We start from the raw sequence: 25,524 nt of genomic DNA, 5'->3' as shown, positions 1-25,524 counted from the left end.
AAAATAATTGTTTAATTGTTACATTTACCTCATGTTGTGTGTTCAGATTCACATGAAAGCTGAAAATTTAATTAAACAATTAGTTGATTAGATGAATTAATTAGCAATTTGAAATATTGATTAATTATTTAATCTACTAATTAATCAATAGTTTTTCTTAGTATCTTTGTTATTTTGCTTTTGCTCATTGTTTACAACTGCTGTTGATTGATTAAGTAAACTTAATCTTTTATCCCCTAATAAAGTTGATTTAATTTAATTAACTATTTTTCCACATTAATTTAGGCCAATGATTAATTAATTTGGATTTCGTTTTATATAATTAAATTAGGTTATAACATCTTAAAGATTGATCAACAAAGGTAAATGTTGTTGTTGTTGTTGACGTTAATTTGTTTTCAAGTTAATTCGTGTTTAATTGACCAACACACACAATTATCACAATTTAAGGTTATATTGTTTGTTGATTAATTGATTTACAAACAGTTTAATTATAATACATTATTAATCCTTAATTGTTACAGTTTCAGTTGATTACTTTCTCCAATTCTTGTTCCCAAATTTTTTCCTCTTCTCGAAATTTTTTCTTCTCAATCTCTCTGTTCAATATTAAGATAGAATAAGATTATTGTAATTAATTAGTCATTAATCTCATAAACATTTAATCAGTTGATTAACTTACTTTTCTCTGTTGAAAATGATAAATTGTTGATCAATCGTTTGGAGACATTTTTTAATTGGACTATTTTCGTCAAGAAGAGAGCCGGAATCAGAGAATGATGAACTATTCTGATGATTAAGATGGTGATTTCCATGATGATTAGAGTGATTTTTTTTGGAACTTTGTCTTTTAGATAATCGTTTCTTTTTCTTATGAAGTGGCCTGGCCTCGATTATCATCTCCTCCAATTCAAAGGTTGGATCACAATTGAGCTGATCTTTAGGAGGGACAAAAGGAGGTGAACTCAGTTTACCAAATATTTCATTGAAGTTGGTTTTGGCACAATAATCAGCTGACCTAAGGTTATCCAAAGAGGCGATACGTTTACTTGGCTCGTAAGTTAACAACGATCCTAAAAGGCTTAAAAACCCCGAACTGACCGATGTACCCTCAAGGCTAGGCCAAGGTTTACGTTGCAGGTCTAGTACCTTTTCTAGGTTAGTTGTCGAGTGTATATCATACGGACGGGAACCGGAAATCATCTCATAAACGCAAACACCAAGTGACCACCAATCAGCCTCAAAAGAGTAACCAGTGCGCCGGTCAAGAGCACATTCAAAAACTTCTGGAGCTATGGAAAAACATATACGAGAATAAGAATCATTAATTGTTTCATGATTATTAACATTTCTAATTATTTCAATTACTATAGTGACACAATTTCAATAACTGTTGTCAATAAAAAAATCATTATGAATATGAAATGAGCCTCTATCTATGATTATTGAACCGTTTTTTTCTGTTACTTTACACACTCAATTACCCGGAGGGTTTAAAATTAAAATAATTGAAATTGAAATTGAAAGACTATTATAGTTAATCATTTACCATTCATGATTATTATCAAAGTTTACTCGATAGTTAACAAAAGGTTATCATTTTTCTAGAATTTGTAATATTTACATCTTTTGTTATCTTCATGATGATCACATCATTACTAATGTTAGTGAAGAAAAAGAAGAAGATGATGATGATATGAAGCATTTATACCAACCAGAACTTTTATATCGATTTCTCTGTCTTTATCTATCCATCTCTTTCTCTTCACCTCCCAGAGACATTTCTCAAATTCTGAGTATTCCTGAGTTATCTCTCTGATCACAGTAGGTTATCAAATTTACAAGTTAACCTTTATCTCCTTTATCATCCATCTTCTTCCTGATCATTGAATCTTTACCTACTTTATCATCCTCTTTCTCTCTCGTATTTCACTTGATCTTCTTTAACCAGTCAATTAACTGTCAGATCATCTGTAGGATACAAGATGTATCTCTTTTTTTGCTTCTGGGTTTCATCATATTCACTTCTTTACAGGTTTTCTTTTGCAAATCTTTTACTTGTTCAAAGGTTTTCAGGTTCATTTTAGGATCAGAATCAAGGTATTCTCACCATACCTAATAGATAGTTCAGTTTGTTACCTGTGAAAACTTATCATCATTTATTATTAGCATACAGCTGACACTTACTCGTGAGTTTGTTCATAAGGAATCATGGGAATCAACCTCACTCTAGTAAAATGTTAACCTGTTATGTACGTTGAAAGAGAGTCGATGAGATGTTGATGATAACCTAAAATTTTGCAAGAAAAAATGATGATAACAAGATGCTGAGAAGAAAGATCATCATTCTAATAGTGAATGGTTTAGAGATGATGAAGATAAAGAACAAAAAAATATATGATGCAAGAATTGAAAAGACAAAAGTTCCTTGTCAATTTATGTCTTGAAGGAAATTTTCTTGTTATCTTTTTGTCTTGTGAATTTGAACCTCTTATTCCCAGAATTTAGTGCAAGTGAAATGAAAGAAAAGAAACAAAAAAGAGATTTTTTTCTCTCTATTTAGAATACAATGGATCAAGGAGAACGTATTAATCTGTTATTCAGAAGCATCATGACAGAAGAAATAAAGTCTCAATTGGAATTTCCAGAATAAGTTGAAAACCCAGAGAAACAACAGAATCAGATGAGAGCATTGGCTTAGAAATATATAAATTTGATAAGTTATTAGAAATGAGTTGGTGGATCTATTTCCAAATTTGTACTGAAGTTATCATGAAAAATTCAGTTCAATATCTATCATTCAAACTATTGTGTGTGTGTATTATTCATGAATAGCTCAGAATAAATGAAATTTTTATCCTCAACTATTATTATATTAGCCTGATTGAAAATTCATGCTCATTACCTTTCAAGTGATTATATTGAATTTATAATCTTACCTGTAACAACTCATGAATACAATTCAGATTAACTTACTATCTCTTAAATAATCATACAGAATGATCATTACTTTTGATTACAGTTAGAGAGAGAGAGAGAGAGAGAGAGAGAGAGAGAGAGAGAGAGAGAGAGAGAGAAACTAATGTTGATATACTGAAGATGGTGGTGACAGTGGCTTTTGCATCGTTAATCATCAATTGAGTCTCTTTTCCTGAGTAATTATCTCATGATAATTAAATAGCGATTCAGTGATTATAATCTTTACCCTAATCCTTTTACTAATGAGCATTTTCCTTGTCTATTCATTAGATTGTTTAATGTTGATCAGTCTTTTGTCTCAATTCATATCTACACAGAACCATCAACACATACTCTAGATTTTGATAAAAAAAAACCCAATCTAGTTCATTCTTGATATCATCTTTATCTTACAAAGTCTTAACGGATTAACTAACAAGAGTATCATCATTATCATTATCATCAGAAAGATGATAAAAATCATCAGTGTCAGAGAACAATCAACATGATGAGACTGAAAAAGCAAATGAGGAAGAGAAAATCTTTGATCTATTTAATCTTCTTACAAAAATACTTTCTGGTTCTCTCTTTTTTATCATCACCATTACGTTGAGTTTTTCATCATCATCATGATCATCGTTTTCTACTTTATTTTGAAATAAAAGAGTAAAAATGACCAGAACTTGTACAAATACTTCCTGGAGCAATTTGTTTCACTTGATATGATGACAATTTGTTCAACTGTTCAATTTTTTCCCTTGATTCTAAATCACATTTATCATGACATAATAATAAATGTTTCCACTCACCAATATAAGGCTTGGTTCCTGACATTGAATTGGCTTCTGTGCCATCTTTAAGCTCAATTGCAATATTAAAATCCGTTAGATGAACATGTCCCTCTTCATCCAGTAAAATATTGTCCGGTTTAATGTCCCTAATAGAAGAGAAAATCAATGGTCAGTGAGATATGATTAATTCATGATAAATTGTTAATATCAAAAAGTTTCACTATTCCATATAAATAATTGACAGAGTAATAAATTTTAATCTAATCAAGATGAAAGAATTCAAGTGAAAATTTTGTTCAGTGTCATATCCTAATCAATTTCATTTCTCCCTCATGGTGATATCTTTTTTTACCACCAGAATTTGTAGCAACTATCATCATCTTTTGGTGAATCACTTTAAAAATGTTTACCTTTTCAATTTGAGGTTTTATAATGTTTTTTTTTCTCACTGTTACTTATCCAGTTTCATTGAGTTTCAGATAAAGGTGATGATGAACATGATAAAATAGTGAGAAGGAAAAAAAGTTAAGGTTAAATGACAGGGATGTGTAGGTGTTGATACTTGATATATTTATTTGGTCAAGATGAAGTTGATAACTGTTGTCAATTGATGTCTTTTTTTTACTTCATTCACAAGTCAGATAATCATTTAAGGTGATCTCATGAGCCTTCAAGAAGTTACCAGATTTTCATGGTTATAAAACTATGAATATAATGATATGTCGGAGTGAAAAACTCCAAAGTTTTTTTCTGTTCTCATGGATTTGATATACTATTTTGATATAAATGCATGATTATTAAGGATTATGAGGATTAATTCAGTGTAAACAAAAATATAACCAAAATTCAAATGGTTTTGAGAAGGAAAATGAATGGAAAAATTTACATGATTGTCTGTTTATCTTTTTCAAGAATATTTTTTTTTCTGATATTCCATTTGAATTGATTGCTGATTCATGATGATGTTAATCATATTTGATTAGCTGATTCTTGCTTATGATAAATGAAAACCTTATCATATTTAATATCTTGAGCTGCTTATTATTATTATTGGCGTAAGAGATAAACCTTCAAGACACTCCCAGAGAGCTGTGAGTAAAATATGATTATGATAAGAGTCCAATTGAAAGGATAGTCCAATCTTGAAGATTGAATCTTCCATGATGATGATAATCACTTTTAACATGATGATAAGAATGAAGAAGAAAATATAAGTATAGTGAGTTTCTTAACATCTTATTCTCAGGTAATCTCGAAATGTTCAATTTATTTTTTGCTCACTGATTATTATTACCTTTATTTAGGTAAATGTAAACTTGTAGAAAATCAATAAAATTTGAAAATAGGTGAATGGAATTGATTAATATCATGTTGGTGATGATCAACAACTAGAAGATTATCATCATTATCATGCTGTGAGAAAAAATTAATCGATTCCAATATAAAAATTATTTTCTTCTTTCTATTAACTCAACTGATCTTATTATCTTCCCTTATTAATATTACTATTAAGTAAATATTAAGAAAGTTGTTGAGAGAGAGAGAGAGAGAAGAAAATCTTATTTTTCCTTTACGTTGAATTATATTCTCCGAATCCAATGATTTTACTTAATTCATGTATTGGTAATTTCATGATGAAAGTAACTTTCCCTCAGAACTTTTTTCCATTATCTTTGATTCAATATACAGAATCAAAACAAATTATCAACTCGGTAAAATAAGTTATCTATCTTATTGATTTTCCATGATTTTTGAATCTATTTTTTTCTCACAGGAATTTCAAGTTGTTTACAAACTGAATTAATTACAGACTAAATTACAAAAGGAGTAACAATTCTGTTGGTAGTACATATCAATTTCATCATTTTTCTACTCTACAGTTGGTATTGATAGAGATGAACAATGGTTACTAAAAGGAACACTTTGTATCGATATGCTAATGGTACAAAAATAAGAAAGAGAAATGATTTACAGAATTGAGAAGAGAAATTATCATATTGATTGAATTTGAAAATAGTGAAAAAAAAAGTAGAAAACTTATCCACATCAGAGGGCGAAAATGATTTAAACGATAATCTTACCTGTGAAGAATGAATTTAGAGTGAAGATAATCCAATGCTAATGATATTTCACATAGATAAAAATAAACTCTCTCTTCTGGAAAACAGTCTTCTTGTTGTAAATGGTATCTAAGGTCACCTCCAAGTAGTAGATCGACAACCATGAATATATCTTCTTCATCCTGAAAAATCGGGAAAATTGAATAAAAGATCAACAGATGAACATGTAAGAACATATTATGAAATAGTTACATAATTGGAAACAATAAATAAGACAGTAAAATTGATATATTAATGAGCCTCAATGAATATTTTATGCTAACAGTTTAGTGGCAATTAAGTTGATTGTTTATCTTGTTCATTGGTTTGGTAGGTACACAATCAGCCATGTCTTTTTACCTTAAATAAATAAGAATTTATCTCGTCTCGTCTCTCTCTCTCTCTCTCTCTCTCTCTCTCTCTCTCTCTCTCTCTCTCTCTCTCTTCACATACGTACATACATTCAAACAATCTGAAAATTTCTGAGGTTACATGATGATCATAATGTAATTCTAAGATTGTTAAGTTTCCATGAGCAATTAAAGGTTAAGTTTGAATGAGAGAAAATGGATACAATTGATTATTGTTCATTATGGTTCATTTCAGGTGAAAATCTATGGTGATAAAATTTGTTTTCTTATCAACCAGGAAGAGGAAGATAAATAAATGTAAGGGTAAAATCAATTGGAAGGAAATGTTTTTCTTATTCTTCATTTTTCCTTCAATTTCTTTGAATATAAGTAGACAATCAGTAATAGTATTTTATGTCTTGAGGCTTCATGAATGTTCATCATGATTTCATGTCTTTTTACGAATCATTTTTCTTTCATTTCTTTCGTTTCCTTCAATATCTTTACAAATAATGAAAAGGTTAAACACAATAATATTATGGGAGTGGAAATAAAGATAAATAGAAATATTAATAATAATTCATATTTCGAATCAGAGAAAAATATCTATCATCAAATTCATTTCAAGTTTGTTATGCCGTGATGCTTTTTAATTCTGGGATTAATCTGAGGCTGGATAAGTTTAGAGAAAGAGATTATATTTCAATATGAATGGATGATCATAATTCATGGATTAATAGTAGCTGGTTAGGTTTTTGCTCAGCTATTTTTTTCTCCATGTTGACTAATGATTTTGACCTTATTCTTGCTGATTATTATTACGCTGAACTAATCATCATTGTCACTATGGTCATCATCATCATCTCAGGATCAAGTTAATGGATATTTTATTGAATCACAAGTTCTCATGATAATGATGATTATAAATCATTGACTATTCTTGTTGTTGAAATAATTGTTATACTTATATACTGGGAATGATGAAGATAAAGTTATTAAAGCGTTAAATTGAACTTCTTATGTATTTTATATTATTGGCCTGACAGTGGACAACAAGCTAAGTGTTGGTCAAGATATTTGGACCATAATGATAAGATAACACTAAAAGATGATGATGATTAAGATAAATATTGTCAACATCATCAAAATTATCATTTTCTGGATTTTATCATCGAGACAAAAATAAAGAGAGAAAGAGAGATTCTGATGATGATTATCATAATGATGATAATGTAACTCATCATGCATTCTTAGAATTCTATCAAGAAAATCCAATCTATCCTGAATTATATCTTTCATTTAGCATGTTAGTTTTTTTCTAGTTACTTTTATCCCTTTTTCATCATTATAACTATTATAATACTAGTATTATCAATAAGTTTATTTTATTAGATATAATATTATGTTGCTTCAATTGGTTGATCAACTGTAAATCAATTTCCGTTTCAATGATGTTCAATGATGTTGATCATGTCGAATTAATCAAAATCAACAAATGATGATTAACTTGATTCTTTCTCTTTCAGTAAATGATAGTTTCTCAGGAGATAGAAAATCACCGAAAAACAGGAGAGCTCATGGGGAGTTGGAATAAAAAATCGTTTCTTGTTCTTCTTATATTTCTGGCTATTGAAAAATACGTCAAAACAGAGTATTAAATAAAATTTTATAATCTCTTCGGTATCATCTTCAATTCAAATGATATGAGAGATGAAAAATGTTCTGATGATGAATATTGAAGATCTGATTCTATTTAGCAAAAAGTTTGAGGGATAAACAGAACACGAACATGATCATCTTTATTGTTTTTTTCTTCTTCTGTATATTCATAAGTGTCACGAAAGTATAGTGACGAGCCTCGCTAATAAAATAAACTGAGACCCCTTTGATTAATTTTCAAAGAAAATCTAATCTTTTTATTTTATTGGTATTTCTTATATACTACAATTATTATCTATAATCTAAATAATTAAAGGTTAATTAGTATTTGTTGGGGAATTTTAATTAATTAATCTAGGTGATTAGCTTTATCTTTCGTTTATTAGATTAGTCTAGAGGTGAATCAAATGTCAATCTAGTGATAAACTCGTTGGTTTCATTATTTTGCTACAATAAGAAAAGCTTATCAATATGACAAAGAGAGAAATTGGTATTAAAATGATAGAAAATCTTATTTCTATCAATAAACATGATCAAGTAGATCTTGTTATCATGATTATTTCCACCCTTCTCTTATTGGGTATATTGAATTCAGGTTACAGTTTTCTGGGTAACCTTAATAACTCTGTTGGCTCTCAATCATTAATATACAATCATAACTTCAATGAAAATGTTTGTTTTCATCATATTTTTTTTATTATCATCATAAAATCCTAGGTTTCACACTTGAATTGAATATGATGATGAGAATGAAAATTATATTGGAAAAAAAGGTTGGAAATTTTTTTCCTTCAATTTATTGAGTTTCTATTAGATTTCAAGAACTTTTTTTTCAATCGACTTAATTTTATGAACTTATATATCTTTTCGCGAGTCAATACAGAGATTAACAGGTAATCCTATTTATGTCCGAAATTTTTTTTCATCATAATCATGGTGGCTTTACAATCATCTTCTTAGTTTTCTCGGTGAGTTTGATTCTGATTAAATTTGAAATTGTTCATTGAACTTCAATTCGTTCATCATAATAACACCGTGAGTGATAACAATCATGATTATGATATTTTTTTCAAAGATAATAACTCTTCAAGTATCGAGAGATTGATCCAGATTTTTATAGACGAGATAATCAAAATTTCAAATAGAGTAAAATTTTAGCAACTTTTCTTGAAACATTTACATCAGTCACAACGGAATCATGGTGGAAATTGCATCAGATAAAAAATTAACAGACACTGACTATTTCTGATAGAATTTTTTATTTTAATTAAATTTTATGCTCTTGTTAATGTAAATTGAATTACAATTGACCTTATTTATTAGGGAGTTACAAGGAGTTAATGATCATGATGTATACTCACAATAGTTTTGTTATTGATAAACAGTCACTTTGAGTAACATTAAAATCGTTAGTTTGGTTTTATTGTTAATAAATGGTAATTGTTGATAGTATTTCTTTTGATTGATTATTACTATCATCAGAATATCAACTGAGGTTAGAATCAATGCTTATCTCATATAAAGTATGTAGCTAACCAAGAGGAAGCCTTAATCATTAAGCTGATCATTTATTAGATAGTAAAATGTTCAATTGTATTATTATTGGAATGGTTGGTTAATCAATCAACCAAAGCAATGATTACAATCGAAAAATATGAAAATGCTACAAATCAAAATAAATCACCATGAATGGTGTTGATTGTTAGATAGTTTGTTGAATTACATGCAACAGAAAATCAATGATTGAAGGGAATGGTAAAAGTTCAATTAAAAACTCAAGTTCAATTCAAGGGAAGGGGATTAGGTTTAAATTGGACTGATTGTAACATAAATTTTGTTAATACATATTCATATAAAATCTTGCATTGAATTTTATATTTTCATGGTTGATTCTAATTCATGTTTGTAATTTTCAAAGTGCATTTAGTTAAATTACTGATCACCATTAAAATTAATTTTATTAATAAAACTAATCAAGAGTGGAATCAAATGATTGGTGTGAGATGAATCAAAGCATTGATACATTAAGAGCATTCAAGTGATTTTCTCATGATTGTCATTGAACAATCCGAATCTATTTGCAGAGTAGCAACCTAATTATGGAGCAGTTTTTTAATGATACATTATGATTGTAATACAATTACGGGATTCAATCAAGTAATTGGGTTGAGTTATCACAAAAAAACTGAAAATTAGCTCTTGAAAAATACTCAGACTCAAGTGATAATTGGTGTTCTTCATGAGGAAAAAGTTTGTGCTGAAAGTTTTCACGGGCTTAGGAAGATAATTGGTTTGAATTGTTGATTGCGTTGAGAAATTACTAATTATAATATACGATTTGAATGTTTTTCTTTCAGTCTATCATCAGAAATGTTATCAATGTATTGAAAAAGGATATTAAGCAGTCGAAACTGCTCTAATTCATACCATTAGATTATTCAAATAATGGTGATAATATTCATGGAAAAAGTTTATCATCAATAAACTTGCATTGGACTTTCATGGAGATAAATTCAGGGCTCATGGTAATGAGTGTATTAGACTAAGAACAATTTGAGCTTCATTAGCATTTATAATCAAAATATTATTCAAATCTAAATCAACATGAGCAATATCATGTGAAATTGAGTTTTTGCTTCTTCATCATCTTGTTACTTTTTTTCTGAACGAGAATTTCAAGAAAAATGTTATATCCTTTGAATAATGTCAATGCTTTGGGATGATTTTATTCTTAATTATCTGATAACTTATTTTCACGAATTTTATCTCAATTCATTTCAGTTCATCGTCATGTTAAACTAAGTTATTATCATGAATAATCTAGATTCTTAATACAGATGCTGCAAGAAAAAGTTAATTTGATTTGATTGTTGAAGATGATGAAAAAGTGAGAGGAAGACTTCATGATGAACAAAGTTGTTGTGTAATAATAGGAAGCCAGGCAGGGAAACCAAGATAGTGAAAACGATGAATTAAGGTGACAATTTCGGTTGAGAAATGATAGTTTTTCATGATAATATCTAGTAGTAAATTGAAACTAAGGATAATGATTATCTAGATATAAAAGTAATTATTTGTTGACAGTATGTGTCAAACAATAGGCTAATATGACAACAATAGATGACTAAATATATAATTAACAAGTTAGTTGATTATGATAATTAATTTCATCAACATTTGATAAACATTTTGATTGTTTGTCGATAATAAGAAAGATTAATTATTTGCAAGTATTAATAATAAATGTTGTCTATTCTTCAATCATGATGAACAAAAAATAACATGATGATCATAATGTTACAATTTAATACATTTATCATTTAAATTGGAAATGTCAACCTGATTAAGTTATAATCTAATCTGTATAATCAAATTAAGTTTAACATTTGATTATGATGGGATTATGAAAGTCAACAAGTGAATGTAATTAAAAGAGACAATGTATGTATTCAGTTATGAATACATGTTTCAGGTTTCACAATTATGGAACATGATGAAGCGAGAGAAAAAAAAAGTTCTGTTTCATTTGAATAGAAAACAAAATTGGAAATATGAACAATCCATATTGAGAATATAAACTAATATCATAATAGATGGAAAAGTATATTCAATAAATTGTATTTCATTTTCTATGGAAAAATAAAATATATTCCAGAACAGAATTACCTTTCTCTTCAGGTTATCTGATCCACATGAAAGAACTTTTCAAACTTTTGGTGAATTTTCCAGAAATAATCATCAAAATAATAATAGAATGAACCTTTAAACACACAGGGTTATTACGAGACAAATGTAATACAAGGTAATATTCAATAGACGAAAGGATATTCAGATGCTATCTGATTGATTTACAATCAAATGATGATGAAATTACATAGGTGATTAAATATTAAATCTTACCTGAAATGTGAACCATAATTTAACGATAAATGGATGTTCTAATCGAGTTAACAATTGGATCTCTCGAAGCACATTGGCAAATGCATCCTTTTGAATACAAAGGTTTTTACTCATGTATTTCATTGCATACATTTTCTTGGTATTACGTTTCTGGATTATGCAAACCTATGGGGATTAGTGAGAAGAAGAGAAAAATTAAAATCATTAGAATGTCTAATCAAGTATTAATACATGAGATTGATAAGATATATTTTCAATGTGACTGATTTGAAACTTTCAATTTAATCAGCTGATTGTTCACAGGTGATAAAAATTCATCAAAATGGTTTCACTTTAGATTTTATATAATATTATTAATATTAATAATATTATTTGTTTCAACGTATGGAAATCATGGTTGTTGAAATGATAGTTTTAAACTAAATCTCAATTGATTTAGTTGCTTTCATGTATAATATGAGGAAATTTTCATTGTTTATTGAGTTTATGGTTCAGTTCGTGTTTTTTATTATTCTCATAATCACCATTTAGGCTGAGAGCTTAAAAATGATAATAATTTAGTTAATAATCAAACAGTGTTTTCATATAAAAAAATTACACAATTTTACTTATTCAGATCAACTGTTTATATCATTAAGCTAATGAATATTATAAACTTGAATGAGCATAAGTGAAAAGAGAAGTAAAATATTTAATCCCAATTAACTCTTATCTCTCACAATCAAACGTTCAATATTTAATAATTGAATCAATATTTTATTCAATTAGTGAGTGAATACTATTTACAAGAAATCATAATTGGCTGTTATTTACATCTAACAGTAAATTAGGTTTATCTCTATTTATGATGATTAACGATTACCATCAACTAGGCCTCAGGAATCTTTTACTTCTCATCAAGTCATTATTTTTATTGAATTGTATGAGTTTTGATGATCATCATTGATTATTATCTATCAATGATTACTCACTGAAATTGTGATTACTTTTTTTCTCCTTCATTATTTATCTCGTTAGATTTGCTTTACTATAAGGTACTTACAATATGGTAACTTTGCAATTTCTAATTGCTATAAGTTCATTAATGAAAAACTTTTATTTGTCTATTTCAGTAATATTAACAAGGATTTAACTATTATCTTCATTCGTCATCATGATGAGAAACGTTCAGCTTGTCAAACGGAAATTCAAAAGGAGGTTTAAAAGGAAATTGAATCAAAAGTTGATTAGATTTCTACACAATCTGCTTTTCTCTTCCTCATGATTTACCTTTCATAGTAGAAAAGGTGAAGAGAATAAGAGAACAGAATGAAAAAAGAGTTCATTCCATTTATTCTGAGTTCTGAGAGAAAGTAATTCAAAAGGTCTGGAATCAAGAATCATTCAGATTTATGTAATAATTTAAAACAATTCAAAACTTGAAAATCCTTCAACAAATTCAATTACTGTTAAATTTTTATCGGAAGGAAAACTAACTCATGATAATTGCCATGGTTGTATCATGGAATCAGTTCAGAATAATGTTTACAGAGTTTAACAAAAGTAACAACATTTACATGTATTATCAATTACATTATATTTCCTGAATAATTTCATGAAATAATTTTTTTCTTCTTGATAATTATACAATCACAGGTCCATTAGTTGACTAATATGTTTTGTTATCAATTATCTACAACTAGTTTCATGTTAGTTTTTGATTCATGATTAGCTTTTAATCATGGAAGACAAAAAAAAAGATGATGATTGACAAAAGGGTTATGTGTTTCATGTTTAACCATAGGAGAAAAGTCAAAAGACAAGTGATAGTATTTATCAAATAGATGTTCCTGTTTGATATTATATTATCCTAAAGCTAATTAGAGAGTTTGATGATGTTTCATAATGGTGATTATCATGAAGGATTCATTTTCTGTCAACAAATTGAAAAGATTTCTACAAGGAGTATAAAAAATATTATCATCTAATATTTGTTTACGATTGGATTGTCGCATCATCATCGTAATCATTATCTTACTCTGATGAAATCATCAAGTTAATGAAAAAATATGCTATTTATAATACTAATGATGAAACTGATGAGCTTACATGGAAACAGATGAATAGATTCAATAGATCAGGATGTGGTCTTCATCATGTAAATCATCATGATAATGAAAATAAAAGTGATGATAATGATCTTGATGATAGTAATGATAATAAATAATGTTTGTAATAAAGTAATAGTAAACCATAGCTATAGATGTAATTTATGTAATAGAAAAACAAGAAAAATGTTGATAATGATGGTTAGGATGAATTAACAAGAAATCCTCTTTGATCGTGTTGTTTTCATGGGGATTAAACATTGTTTTTAGATTTTCTCAATGGAAACATGATAAAATGATTACAGTATTTATTAATAGAGGTTTATTTTACTTTTAGACTCTCCGTAAGTGTAGATGATAGTACCCATGCCAATCAAATTTAACCAGCATTTTAAAACATTGAGACTGGTTATCCTAATTCTTGAGTGTTCAATTAAATTCGTATTGAAAAACATTGATAAAAATTGTATCAGGTTGCTGATTTACTAGATCAATTGTATTATAATTTATAACCTGATGGACACACAAACAATTAACCTATTAATATAACTGATTGACCTTTAGACTGGCCATTAGATGCTCAACAAGAGATATTATTTATTGGAAATTATCATTGTGAACAGTTTTAAGCATAATCGTCACATATTGTACTTGATTCATAATTCACCTTTAATTATCTTTCATATTTCTCAACAATTAACTTAACTGTGATTGTTTATTGAAGGTCAAATTATGTACAAGCTGAGTAAACTGATTTATAAAATTTTTCAATTGCATAGATAAATCTGATTAACTTAATTGTTAATCAAATGATTGAATTGTTTTCAATACCCTTTTCCTTTTAAGAACAGTCATAATCATCTGTTAAGTTAAATACAATCAAAGTCTATTGATTGTTATCAGGTTTTAACTGTCAAACAGTTTCAAGTTTCAAGAAAATGTTCAATAATAGGTCTCAAAACTAAACCTACAATTACATTTGATAATTCAATTTGAAACATTATAATCATCTTACATCCACTTGATTAAATCATAATCATCTTAAAGATTGACCAGTACAATTCTTTATCTTTTTTCTTATCTACATCGTTGATTATCACTGAATAATTCACGTTTTCAATATATTAATAAATCGTGATCAAGATAATCTTCATCCTTCCTATTTCTCTCTGGAAGCTTTGAATAAATTCAGTGTAAATGTATTTTCACTGTTTCATTAGGAACAATACTACAAGTTTCAGTCCCTTGCTATCTTTTTTTTTGCTTTTACAAAAGTAATAAAATAATGATAGCAGAGCCGGAATCACATAAAAAGAAGATGAAAGAAGGAAAAAGAGAGAGGATGGAGATGAAGAAAGATGATGTAACTGTAAAAGAGATGATGGATCCTTTAGATTCCCTCTTGTTGGATAGACTAACTAAACTTTATCATTGGTTCAGAATTGGAATCATGTGTTTTGTAACTTAGTTTATTTTATTTTTTCTCTCTCTTTCTCTCTTTCTCTTTCTTTTTCTCTTTCATGATCTATATCTTTATCTTCATCCTCATCTTTATCTCTGCTTCCTATCATCATTTCTTTTTTTCTGGGCTACCAATAAAGTCAATGACATTAAAATGTTTCTTTCAATGATTTTCCTCTTCCTTATTTTCATTCTAACTTCATCTCATCTCTTTCTTTTTTTCTATGCTATTTTATATTGAAAGAGGATGTGATTGTTAGTTAATGGTCAAGAATTACTAGGCATCAATAGGAAGAGTACAATACACCGTGATTCTTGTGAGAGAAAATATTGAAGTTAATTAGGAAATTGGTCCTATGGCTATGTTTATAAATTGACTAAAGATTAATTGAAATTGGTGATCACAATTGATCATCTAAAAGATCATCAAGTTTTTGTTACACAATAGGAAATGGGTTAATTTTTTTTCTAAATTAAGTAATAGATTAAAAGTAAGATTGATTAACTATAATCATGGTTACTAATGGTAATCGTTACAATGTAATTTAAGAGTAACTTTGCAACATTGTCTGTACAAATTTCATTGGTCAATTGTTATTTTGAGTTGTTTTCTCAAGTCTCTGATGATATCAAGGGAAAAGCTTTCCATCCTATCACTATTATCATGGTTATCTTACACTTGCAGTTTGAATAAAATTGGACACAAAGAGACAGAGGGAGAAAGAGGAAGAAAGAGAGAAAGAGAATAATATTATTTACTAAAGGAAGGAATAGTCTGATCAAAGGGAGATGAAAGTAAAAGAGGATCCAGAAATTCTGGTAAACATTGAGAATACTGATGATATTAAACGATATTGTAGAAGAGAAAATTATGAACATTCAGTTTAACCCAGAAAACTTTCAGAGTCTCTATTATCTGGTTTTTTTCTTTTATATCGAAAGATGCACATCTTAGCTTTCATCATCTACTATTTCTTCATCACTTTTTTTTATTTCAAATATACAATTTCAATAGACTATCTCGATTTTTATGTATGTGTGTGTGTGTCTTTTCAATTCAACTTTCATGCAAGTTTCAAAATCATTATGCATTCATCAATTTCTGTTGGGAATTGTTAATACATAGACGCAACTCACACGAAATCAACATTACCAACAACAATGTTAAGGTAATCATCATAACAACAACATTGATATTAGTTTCATTTTGAAAGTGAACAATCATAATGTGAAAGAAAGAGAAAGGAGAAAAGTAATATCATAATAGAGAATCAACTGATAAAAGATATGAATTCTTCATATACAGAAGATTGTGTTTATTTTAATAATAATAATACCTAATGAAGATGATGCGAGTAAATAAATATTGTAATCATTTTGTATTAACTTTGGACATTAGAATTTAGAAAATTAATGTAATGGGAAAAATTTATGAAGCCAATTCATACGAGAAAGTAATTGAGTGAACGAGATAACTGAATCTGGTGAAAGTTCATGATAAAATTCATGATTTTGATAATGAATCTGAATAAACAATGTCGGTGGGTTTTTTTAAATTCCCTTGAAATTTTAAATAATGTTTAGATATAAAAGAAATCAAAAATAGCTCCATGAGTATTAATATTTATCTCTGGTGACATTTTTATTTCATTTTTCATTATCTTCAAGTTATTTATCTCATAAGAATCAGAATATTTTATATATTATAAATGAAAATGCGAGTTACTATCATTATCTGGCTCATTATTATTCATTAACACGATTGTTTATTCATGTATGTATATTATAATCAGTGAACAATTACCTAAATCACATAAATTGTTGACCTTTTTAGATGAAATTTACTATGGATAGAGAGAGAGAGAAAGATAATCAATGAAAACAACAAAGAAAAATTGTAAATCAATAAACTAAATCAAATTAAATATTAATAATACACTAGAATGTGTTATTTGTATTTGTGTCTATGGTAATTTGTTTATTGATAGCTGGTAAAAGCTACAATGTATGTTAAAGTGTTATAATTAATCAAATTATTTCCTGTCTCTATTAATATTACATTGAAATCCAATATCACTTTAGATATATGAATAACTTTAATGATATTATGAGATCATCTGACAAATGGTTAAGATTTAAATAGACGAAATTAAATTAAACAAGATTATGATTACTTTAAACAAGATATTTAAGTAATTGGGTTTAAATTTGGAAAAAATAATCATGAATTATCACCATGTAATAATGTTATCAGTATTATATATATGATAATTAAGTTTTTTTTACATCAGGGAATCTCATTAAAAGAAGTGGTTGGTTTTTAAAAAATATTGCGAAAACAAATTGTCAAGTAATAAATTATTAATCATGAAGAAAGTACAAAAAAGATTAATGATTAATAAAAATCGTGATTTTCACTTGTAAACCTGATAGAGTTAATGTTAAATGAATTAAGGTATCAGATTTCGTCTTGGATTAGAAGTAAGAAATTAAATGTTTCACTGATTGCAACCTGTTAATCAGTGTTGAAGCAAAGACATTGATAACAATTAGTAATCAATGTTGACACTTAGGATGGTAACTGTGTATCTCTTGATGAAGTGGTTAATTTAAACTCATCTTCAAGATTTGATTACCCATTTTGCTGAAACATTACTCATCGTTGGACAAAATCAAAAAAAAAAGAACAAAAAAATTAACTAACCTTTCCAAAAGATCCTTTACCAATGGCTCTGAGAATTTGAAAGTCATCAAAAGTAACCTCATCATTGGAATCAAATTGTTTAAGTTTTTTCTTATTAGTTGACTTGTTAAAAGTCCACAATTTACTCCTGGTTATACCCATGGTGAATTCATTAATGGTGTTAAAAATAAAGGTGTCAATAAAAATCCATAGACAAATAAACGTTCATCAGAAAGATTCAGTAAAGGGTAACGATTGTGATGGTTAAACATGGCGACCAAGAAAAAAAGACAAACAAACAAACAAACACTTAAACAGAAAACAAAAGAACCAAAGTCAAAGGGTCAACTCTAAACTCTTGTCCATGTCTTTGGATAATTAATTCACTTTTAATTCTCAACAAAATTAAATCAACAATCAACAATTAATTACAATCCAAAGAAAACATGTTAACTTAGTTACTGTTAAAGTCTAAATGTTACAGGGATTGGAAAAGAACAGAAAAGAAAAGAGAACAAAATTTTGTTCGAATTTTTTTTCCACAGATGTGCTGCCATCTATGGAATTAAATTCTTTCCATCTGGTTAATTGATTAGAAAAAATTTTCTTCAATTTTCTTGTTGATTTAATTTCCTCAACAAATGTTCATTTAATTATTTTAAATGTAATTGTTCAATCAAACAGCAAATTTAATTTTTCTTACTGTTAATCTTTTCTTAATTACTGTGATTTAATCTGTTTGTCTTTAAACACCACATGGTTTTGTTTTTTTGGTAAAAATCTTTTTGTCTCCTCTTAACAGGTAAGATAATTTTTCTTGTTTACTTTAATATAATTGGAATAATTTTCTAATTTAATCTTGTTTTCTTTTTCAGTTTCAATCAAATTTATTGATTATGTTTAAAGGTAATTTTCTTAGGGTTTATAAGAGATCCTTAATAGGTGAACAATCATCTCTTGGTGGATACATTATCGGTCGCATCAACTGGGGTAACATTAATGTTCTTGGTTACAATTCTAGTTTAACATTTTCTACTTCTGATTCTAAGTCACCATCATCCCCACCACAACCTTCACCTCTACCACCACCATCATCATCATCACCATCATCTAATTCATCAGACAGTAGTAAACCAAAATCTTCCTTCAAATTACCAAGTAGCGGAAGTGATAAGAAAAAGGCTGGTTTCAATTGGATATCACTTTCCCTTGCTGGTGGTGTATTCGCGTTTGCTTGGCTTGGAGTTGATAGATTTAAGAAATATAAGAAAGAAAAGATTGACAAAACTTACCTTAAATCCCTTGGAAAACCTTCGATTGGTGGGCCGTTTGATTTAATTGATCAAGATGGTAAACCGTTTACTTCAAAAGATCTACTTGGTAAATGGGTGTTGATGTATTTTGGATTCACTCATTGTCCTGATGTTTGTCCAGAGGAACTTGAGAAAATAGTTAAAGTTGTTGACAATATTGATAAAAGGAGAGGTAAAGGTTCACTGATTCCCGTTTTCATTACCGTTGATCCAGATCGTGATACACCTGAAGCAATTAAAACTTATCTTAAAGAATTTTCTACAAAATTTATTGGATTAACTGGAGATAAACGTTCAATTGATAATGTCTCCAAAAGGTATCGTGTTTATTATTCCGCTGGACCCAAAGATAAAGATTCAGATTATATTGTTGATCATACGATAATCATGTATCTAATTGATCCTCAAGGTCAATTTTGTTCATATTTTGGACAAAATAAAACGGCCGCTATGATATCCGAGGACATAGACACCGAGATGCTTAAACAAGACAGTTCATCAAGATGGTTTACCAAAAAGTAAACTAACTTGCAGCTTAATTTAAATAGGTAATTGTTTATATATTTAATATACATTTAAGATGATACGATTAAAACGTATAGAGAGAAAATGATAAAAAATAAGTTAGTAATATTTTGCTTATTACAATACAAATATGAGATCATATTTTTTGTTTGTGTTTGTATTTGTGTCCATTTTGATCATCTTGCTGATGAGGTACTTGGCATTGACAATTAAATTATCATTAAGATGACATTAATGTAATTAGGTTGACCAGTTGAAAAAGAAATTGTTTGATAAATTTTGTTGACGAAAAATTATCTTCACAAAACCAAAGAAAACACAACAACAGACCAAAATAGATCCAAATGTTGATAGAATTGAATTGACCAATTTCAATGATTTTTTGGTTGAAAATCGACGGAAAAGAAGTTCTAATAAACTTTTGGCGATATATTTTCCATCCATCACGAAACAAGGGACAGAATTTAGAAGAGCCAAAGCCAAAGAGAATGAGGTTACATATCTTAAAAGTGTTTCCCATCGTTGGATTAACGATAAAGGTAAGAAATTGAATCGAGGTTTATAGTTAATCACCGAGAGAGACAAATAAATCTCATAAGGGTGACCCCAGAAAAGGAAAGAGGGTTTATCGTTTCTTTGTAATTCGATTAATCTAAATCCATCATTTTCACTTCTCGGACGAATACAAGAATGGCCCATAAGACAATCAACTGTTTCATTACAATTGGTTTGATATCTTTCCAAAATTTGTCGAGCCGGTAAACACAATTGTCGCTGATCGATTAGTGAATCGAAACATAAATGTCTTTTCATCGTTTCATCACAACAAACACCCTTCTTTTCCGGTTTCAAGTGCTCTTTGGTGACAAAAGAATCGGGTATACAATAACCTTCATCTGGATTGTTAATTAATTGGCGAAAACAATATTTCCAATCATCCTTATTGGTAATGAAACAATTTCTATTGATACTAGTTATCAAATCGCTTGATTGGATTCCATGAATACCTGTTGTCTCCCAGTTCTAAAGTAAATACAATATACAATTAGAATCACTGAACAATAATGTCAATCGATTGAAATTTTTACCGTTTGAGTATTTAAAACAACGACTCCATTTCCTGTTGAATATAAAGGATACAAAAGGCCTGGATTAGCTAATAACAGAATGGCCGTTATCAGACCAAGAATTAAATTGTGCCAAACTCCAGCGCAAAAGATTCTTAATCTACCACCGATGGAAATTTTTCTAAGTTGATCTTCAGAAATATCGACATAAGCAATTGGTAAGATAGCGAATATCGATAAACCAACTCCGTTAACTTTGACTCCTTCTCTGTAAAAGATGACGAAAGTTGATGATAAAATGATTTAATTTCTCAATTTCGAAGACAAATATTAACAGTTACCTTATTGCTGCGATAAAATGTCCAAACTCGTGAAGAACACTTGAAATGAGAAGAGCAGTAACGTAGTAAAATATTTCATCAAGAGGTAAATTTACTCCAGGAAGCTGAAGACAAGGAAGAAGAGAAGAAAAAAAAATTTAAATGAATTGTGACAGATGAATAGGAAGAAATAAAAAAAAACTGCAACAATTAGTTGACACTCAATTGAGACTTACAAATGGTTCCAATGAACCGAAATCATTTGGTGAATTTGTCTTATTGAATGAGACCAAATTGAAAATGGTTTGAATTAATATACAAATCGAGATCGGGATTAGGAAGAAAGAAGCCAACACGCCAAAGTTGGTCCATAATTTAATCGGTTGACTATAATTCCTAGTGAAATGAACTATTCCATGATGAAATCTGAAAATGATTGAGAAAATAATAATAATTTAAATTTAATGGAAATAAAAATTAGCTAAAGAAAAAAAAATAGAATAGAATTTGCAATTTCGATTGAAAATTCAAGATGAAGAACAATACTTACCTATTCCAATAGATTCCAAAGTAAAATGGTTTAATCTTCAGTCCAATTAACTTGGAAAGATTAAGATATGGATGAACATAACATGACTAAAAGAAGACAACAATTAATTAATCAGTAGAATATAAAAGAAAAACAAAAAATCAGTTGAACTCAATCAAACCATTAAAATGACAATAAACATTCAAGTTAATTGAACCTTTAACCACCATGACAATGAATACTTACCACTAGAAGATAATGAGTGAATAAAATGGTCACCCAGATTAATATAAATCCAATTGCTAGAAAAATTAAATCCATTGAAATGATGAAAAAAGAAAATTAAATCACATAATTGAAATAAGAAAAAAATGGAAAATCAATCAGCTGATGTTATGGAAAATTTTGGAAAAAGTTAAGATAATGAAAAGATGAAAATTGGAATTAATTGATTGTTAACATTTGATTTTCTTCGTTAATCAACTAGGTTATTGGTGAAAAAAGAGAAAAAATTAACCATAAATTAAAAGAGAAATTAATTAATCATTAACGAGGAAAACTAGTAAACATTAAAAAAGAAAAGACAACTGATTATGTAGACAGAGAGAATTTTTATCTTTCTTTTTCTCTGTCTATATTCTCTGTCTTTTTTTCTCTTTAGTTGATTGGATTTTTTTCATTTCGGTTTTCACTTTTCTTTTTTGCTAATCCGAATTTTTTTATCTCTTTTTAAACTCTAGTATTTTATATTAATTTATTTGTTGGACTGAATTTCTGGACTTCGGCATCAACATGGTTCATGGAATAATGAAATTGATTAAATTTGTCTTCGGATTTGTTAATTTAGTTCTTGTGGTAAGTAGTTTTCTCTTTCTATTGATTTTGGGTTTTCTTCTCTCTTGTTGGTTATTCATCTCTATTTCTATTTCTCTTTCATATTTTATTGACATCATCACATTTTCTTTGAATAATATTCATCGTCTTGTCTACATGTTTCAAAGAATAGAATTTCAAATTTATCTCTATTCTCACCTTGGTAAGAGGGAGAGAGAAAAATTTAAATTCTATCATGTCTTTTGTTAAAGTGACTCATTAAGCGGGATAAAGATTATGATCTATGGATTTTTCTCTTTCTCTTTCTCCATCATGTTGATGTTGGCTTATATTCTTAATATTTGAATGATGTTGAGAATTTAATGATTATATTGGATGAGTTTCTTTCTCTTCTTCTTTACCTTATGGTCACTTTCTCCAAACAACAATCGAATAGAGATTTTTTTTGTTCTTTTTTAACCATCTTTCTTTTTTCTCTTTTCTTTCTTTCTAGTGCTTTGCCCTTGGATTAATTGTCTTGGCAGCCAATTGGAAGGCCGAGATAATACCGATGGGCCACATTGAAAGTCTTGGGATCACTGAGAGAGCGGCAACAGCGTTGATCATAATTGGTTGTATTCTATTTGTCATCGCTTTCCTTGGTTCTTATGGAGCTTTCGCTGAGAATCAATGTATGCTTTTGACCTTCGCTGTTCTCATATTTCTCTTCCTTCTCATTGAATTTATTCTCGCTGGATTATTTGTCACCTATGGTCGACATGTAAGTTATATTTTCTTCACTAAATTCACCTAATTATCATTCATATTCTACCGTTTGGTATCAACAATCAACTCCCACTAGATTGTCACCGATTTTTTCCCATTTCCTCTTTGAGATCAAAGCCAAATTACAAAAAAAAAACTAATCAACCATTTGATGTTGATTTAATGAGTTTAAATGCTAATTTTAACAATTGTTACTACATTGATAATGAAATCTAGTATTCAATTCAATAATTTCATTAGTTTCTTTCAATTAGATCTAATTAAGTTAAAACTACATAAATGTTTTAACTTGTTTAATTATTGATCCACATTTAATCACCTGTAATATTGATCATTAATACTGATCTGATAATTGGTATAAGTGTAAAGTATTCCTCTTTTATAGTATTTAAAGATAAATACTCAGATTTATCAAATTCCTAGAAATGTTTACTCATCAACCAGTGATGATAATGATGATGAAGATGCTCCCTTAACCTAAAGCGATCGATATTTCAAATCAACTTAGTATTTTAAGTGTAGATTTATGTTCTGTACAATGTTTACTCTGAGAAAGTAAATATTTTATTTCTCATCATCATCATCACTTTATTACATTTAGAGTTAACTTTTCGATTTGTTCTTTTCTTTTTTGTTCTATTTGATCAAATCACTCGATTCTTATTGAATTATATCCGTTTTATTTTCTATTATTTTCTAATATAAATATTAATGATACAATCTATTTACTTGTGTGACACTTGTTGACATTTTTAATTATTCATCTAAGAAGATCAATCATAATTAAATAATTTTACTTTTTCTCTTTTAATCAATAGGAAGCTCATGTCAATGATATGGTTCGTAAACAAATGGAGCAATTTGTGAAAGAATATAACAATGAGAATGCTAAGGATCCTCTGAATACTCCCATGGATGAAATTCAAAAGTATCTTAAATGCTGTGGTGTTTATGGGCCCGATGATTGGGAAAAAAATGGCACCAAATTTTTACCTCAAACTTGTTGTCATGATGAACTTGAAGATGGACGTCGAGCAAGTGACCGGTGTAGCGGTGGCAAATACGTGGCCGTAGTCGGTTGTATGAACCAAGCGAGCAACATGTTGAAAGAAAATGTCTTCATTGTCGGTGGAACGGCTTTACTTCTCGCATTGGTTGAGTTAATTTCCATTTCGATTGCTTATTGTCTCTCGTGTGCTATTCGTGGTTCCAGTGACATTGATTGAAAAGAATCGTTCAGCTTACTGATATGATTCTAATCGAATCTTCCCATGACAACAATAACCAAAAAAAGAAAAGCATTTAAACTTGTAGATTCTTCCAACTTTTTGGATATTTCAACCCACCTTCAACATCCTCATCATCATTTGCGTGTGTTCATCATCTTAATGTTGACTGATTGTCGTCCGTCATCGTCTATGTCGCTCTTTTTTTGTGCCTTACCTGTCGCTCTAAATCATACACCTTGACATAGACAACGATTACTTTTCCAATCTTCAATTGCCAACGATAATATTTCCTGTTGTGCTTCACAATTAACCTCATCATTTTATCATCTATGCTAATACTCAATCTTCAATTTCTTTTTAATTCTAGTCGTTAATTAATTTCTCTCATCATCTTTCTTATCGACCTTAAAACTCACATTTAATTTCCTTTTTTTTTCATCTAATTTAAACCGGGATTCTCTCTATCTCTCTCTCATTTAAACAAATCTAACAACCATATACTCTCAATACAATTGTCCAAACCCAATTGTAACAAATTAACATTTAACTATAATCATCGTGACAAAAAACGTTCTTTACCATTAATTCCATTCTAACTATCGCCCAATTTACCTTTTTCATCACTTTTTCATTTCTTTCATCTTCATCATCAATTTTAACTCAATTATAATTAATTGACTCAACTTTTTTCTCTCTTCTCTTGAAAATTGTAACAATTTGCTAACCATTTCTTGTAACGATGTAATTGTATAATTAACGAATTGATGTATGTATTTGTATCTCAATGATAATATAAACCGATTTGGGATAAAATATAGAGCACAAATTTTGGCCAATTTATCATTTCTAATGGTTCCAACTAATTGTTTCAATTAAATTAACTATTTCAATCTGAGCGCTACAATTAGTCGAGCGCCATCTACATATCGGTTGTGTAAATAGAAGATGAAAACA

At 28.6% G+C, this 25,524-nt stretch overlaps 4 protein-coding genes across 5 annotated transcripts; 2 read left to right on the top strand and 2 right to left on the bottom strand.

Moving 5' to 3' along the window:
• LOC128395652 (serine/threonine-protein kinase 32B-like) lies at nt 1-18,453 on the bottom strand. Its single transcript, XM_053356147.1, has 6 exons — nt 18,010-18,453; nt 11,758-11,922; nt 5,831-5,991; nt 3,768-3,895; nt 683-1,292; nt 1-599 (listed from the first exon to the last, which is right to left on the bottom strand). Exons 1-6 carry the CDS (start codon nt 18,148-18,150, stop codon nt 527-529), a joined length of 1,278 nt encoding a protein of 425 aa, XP_053212122.1. The 5' UTR covers nt 18,151-18,453; the 3' UTR covers nt 1-526.
• A 183-nt stretch (nt 18,454-18,636) lies between these two features.
• On the top strand, nt 18,637-20,057 carry LOC128395837 (protein SCO1 homolog, mitochondrial-like). Its single transcript, XM_053356348.1, has 2 exons — nt 18,637-18,790; nt 18,864-20,057. Exon 2 carries the CDS (start codon nt 18,885-18,887, stop codon nt 19,821-19,823), a length of 939 nt encoding a protein of 312 aa, XP_053212323.1. The 5' UTR covers nt 18,637-18,790; nt 18,864-18,884; the 3' UTR covers nt 19,824-20,057.
• On the bottom strand, nt 19,854-22,271 carry LOC128395561 (membrane-bound transcription factor site-2 protease-like). Its single transcript, XM_053356043.1, has 6 exons — nt 21,989-22,271; nt 21,764-21,849; nt 21,450-21,639; nt 21,235-21,338; nt 20,915-21,161; nt 19,854-20,849 (listed from the first exon to the last, which is right to left on the bottom strand). The coding sequence occupies exons 1-6, from the start codon at nt 22,061-22,063 to the stop codon at nt 20,067-20,069; spliced, it is 1,485 nt and encodes a 494-aa protein (XP_053212018.1). The 5' UTR covers nt 22,064-22,271; the 3' UTR covers nt 19,854-20,066.
• Nucleotides 20,972-25,429, top strand: LOC128396117 (leukocyte surface antigen CD53-like). 2 transcript variants are annotated; one of them, XM_053356757.1, is made up of 4 exons: nt 20,972-21,111; nt 22,483-22,597; nt 23,070-23,336; nt 24,160-25,429. In XM_053356757.1, exons 2-4 carry the CDS (start codon nt 22,535-22,537, stop codon nt 24,565-24,567), a joined length of 738 nt encoding a protein of 245 aa, XP_053212732.1. In that variant the 5' UTR covers nt 20,972-21,111; nt 22,483-22,534; the 3' UTR covers nt 24,568-25,429. The 2 variants fall into 2 exon arrangements, with proteins under 2 accessions (XP_053212732.1, XP_053212656.1); XM_053356681.1 differs by lacking the exon at nt 20,972-21,111 and having other exon boundaries at nt 22,407-22,597.
• Nucleotides 25,430-25,524: the final 95 nt, after the last annotated feature.

The sequence above is a fragment of the Panonychus citri genome, unplaced genomic scaffold (assembly GCF_014898815.1).
Source record: "Panonychus citri isolate SS breed McGregor unplaced genomic scaffold, ASM1489881v1 Contig00001, whole genome shotgun sequence".
Lineage (NCBI taxonomy): Eukaryota > Metazoa > Arthropoda > Arachnida > Trombidiformes > Tetranychidae > Panonychus > Panonychus citri.
Note: the sequence above shows the minus strand (reverse complement) of the source record. Positions and strands in the feature narration are given on the sequence as shown.

Coding starts and splice junctions, on each gene's coding strand:
- LOC128395837 (XM_053356348.1), top strand. CDS start 18,885: ATGTTTAAAGGTAATTTTCTTAGGGTTTATAAGAGATCCTTAATAGGT.
- LOC128395652 (XM_053356147.1), bottom strand. CDS start 18,150: ATGGGTATAACCAGGAGTAAATTGTGGACTTTTAACAAGTCAACTAAT. Junction 3,896..5,830: donor TCTAAATTCATTCTTCACAG/GTAAGATTATCG, acceptor CTCTTCTATTAG/GGACATTAAACCGGACAATA. Junction 1,293..3,767: donor AGGAACCAAGCCTTATATTG/GTGAGTGGAAAC, acceptor GTTTTTCCATAG/CTCCAGAAGTTTTTGAATGT.
- LOC128396117 (XM_053356757.1), top strand. CDS start 22,535: ATGGTTCATGGAATAATGAAATTGATTAAATTTGTCTTCGGATTTGTT. Junction 22,598..23,069: donor TTGTTAATTTAGTTCTTGTG/GTAAGTAGTTTT, acceptor CTTTCTTTCTAG/TGCTTTGCCCTTGGATTAAT. Junction 23,337..24,159: donor TTGTCACCTATGGTCGACAT/GTAAGTTATATT, acceptor TTTAATCAATAG/GAAGCTCATGTCAATGATAT.
- LOC128395561 (XM_053356043.1), bottom strand. CDS start 22,063: ATGGATTTAATTTTTCTAGCAATTGGATTTATATTAATCTGGGTGACC. Junction 21,162..21,234: donor CATTTTATCGCAGCAATAAG/GTAACTGTTAAT, acceptor CATCTTTTACAG/AGAAGGAGTCAAAGTTAACG. Junction 20,850..20,914: donor TTGTTTTAAATACTCAAACG/GTAAAAATTTCA, acceptor TATTTACTTTAG/AACTGGGAGACAACAGGTAT.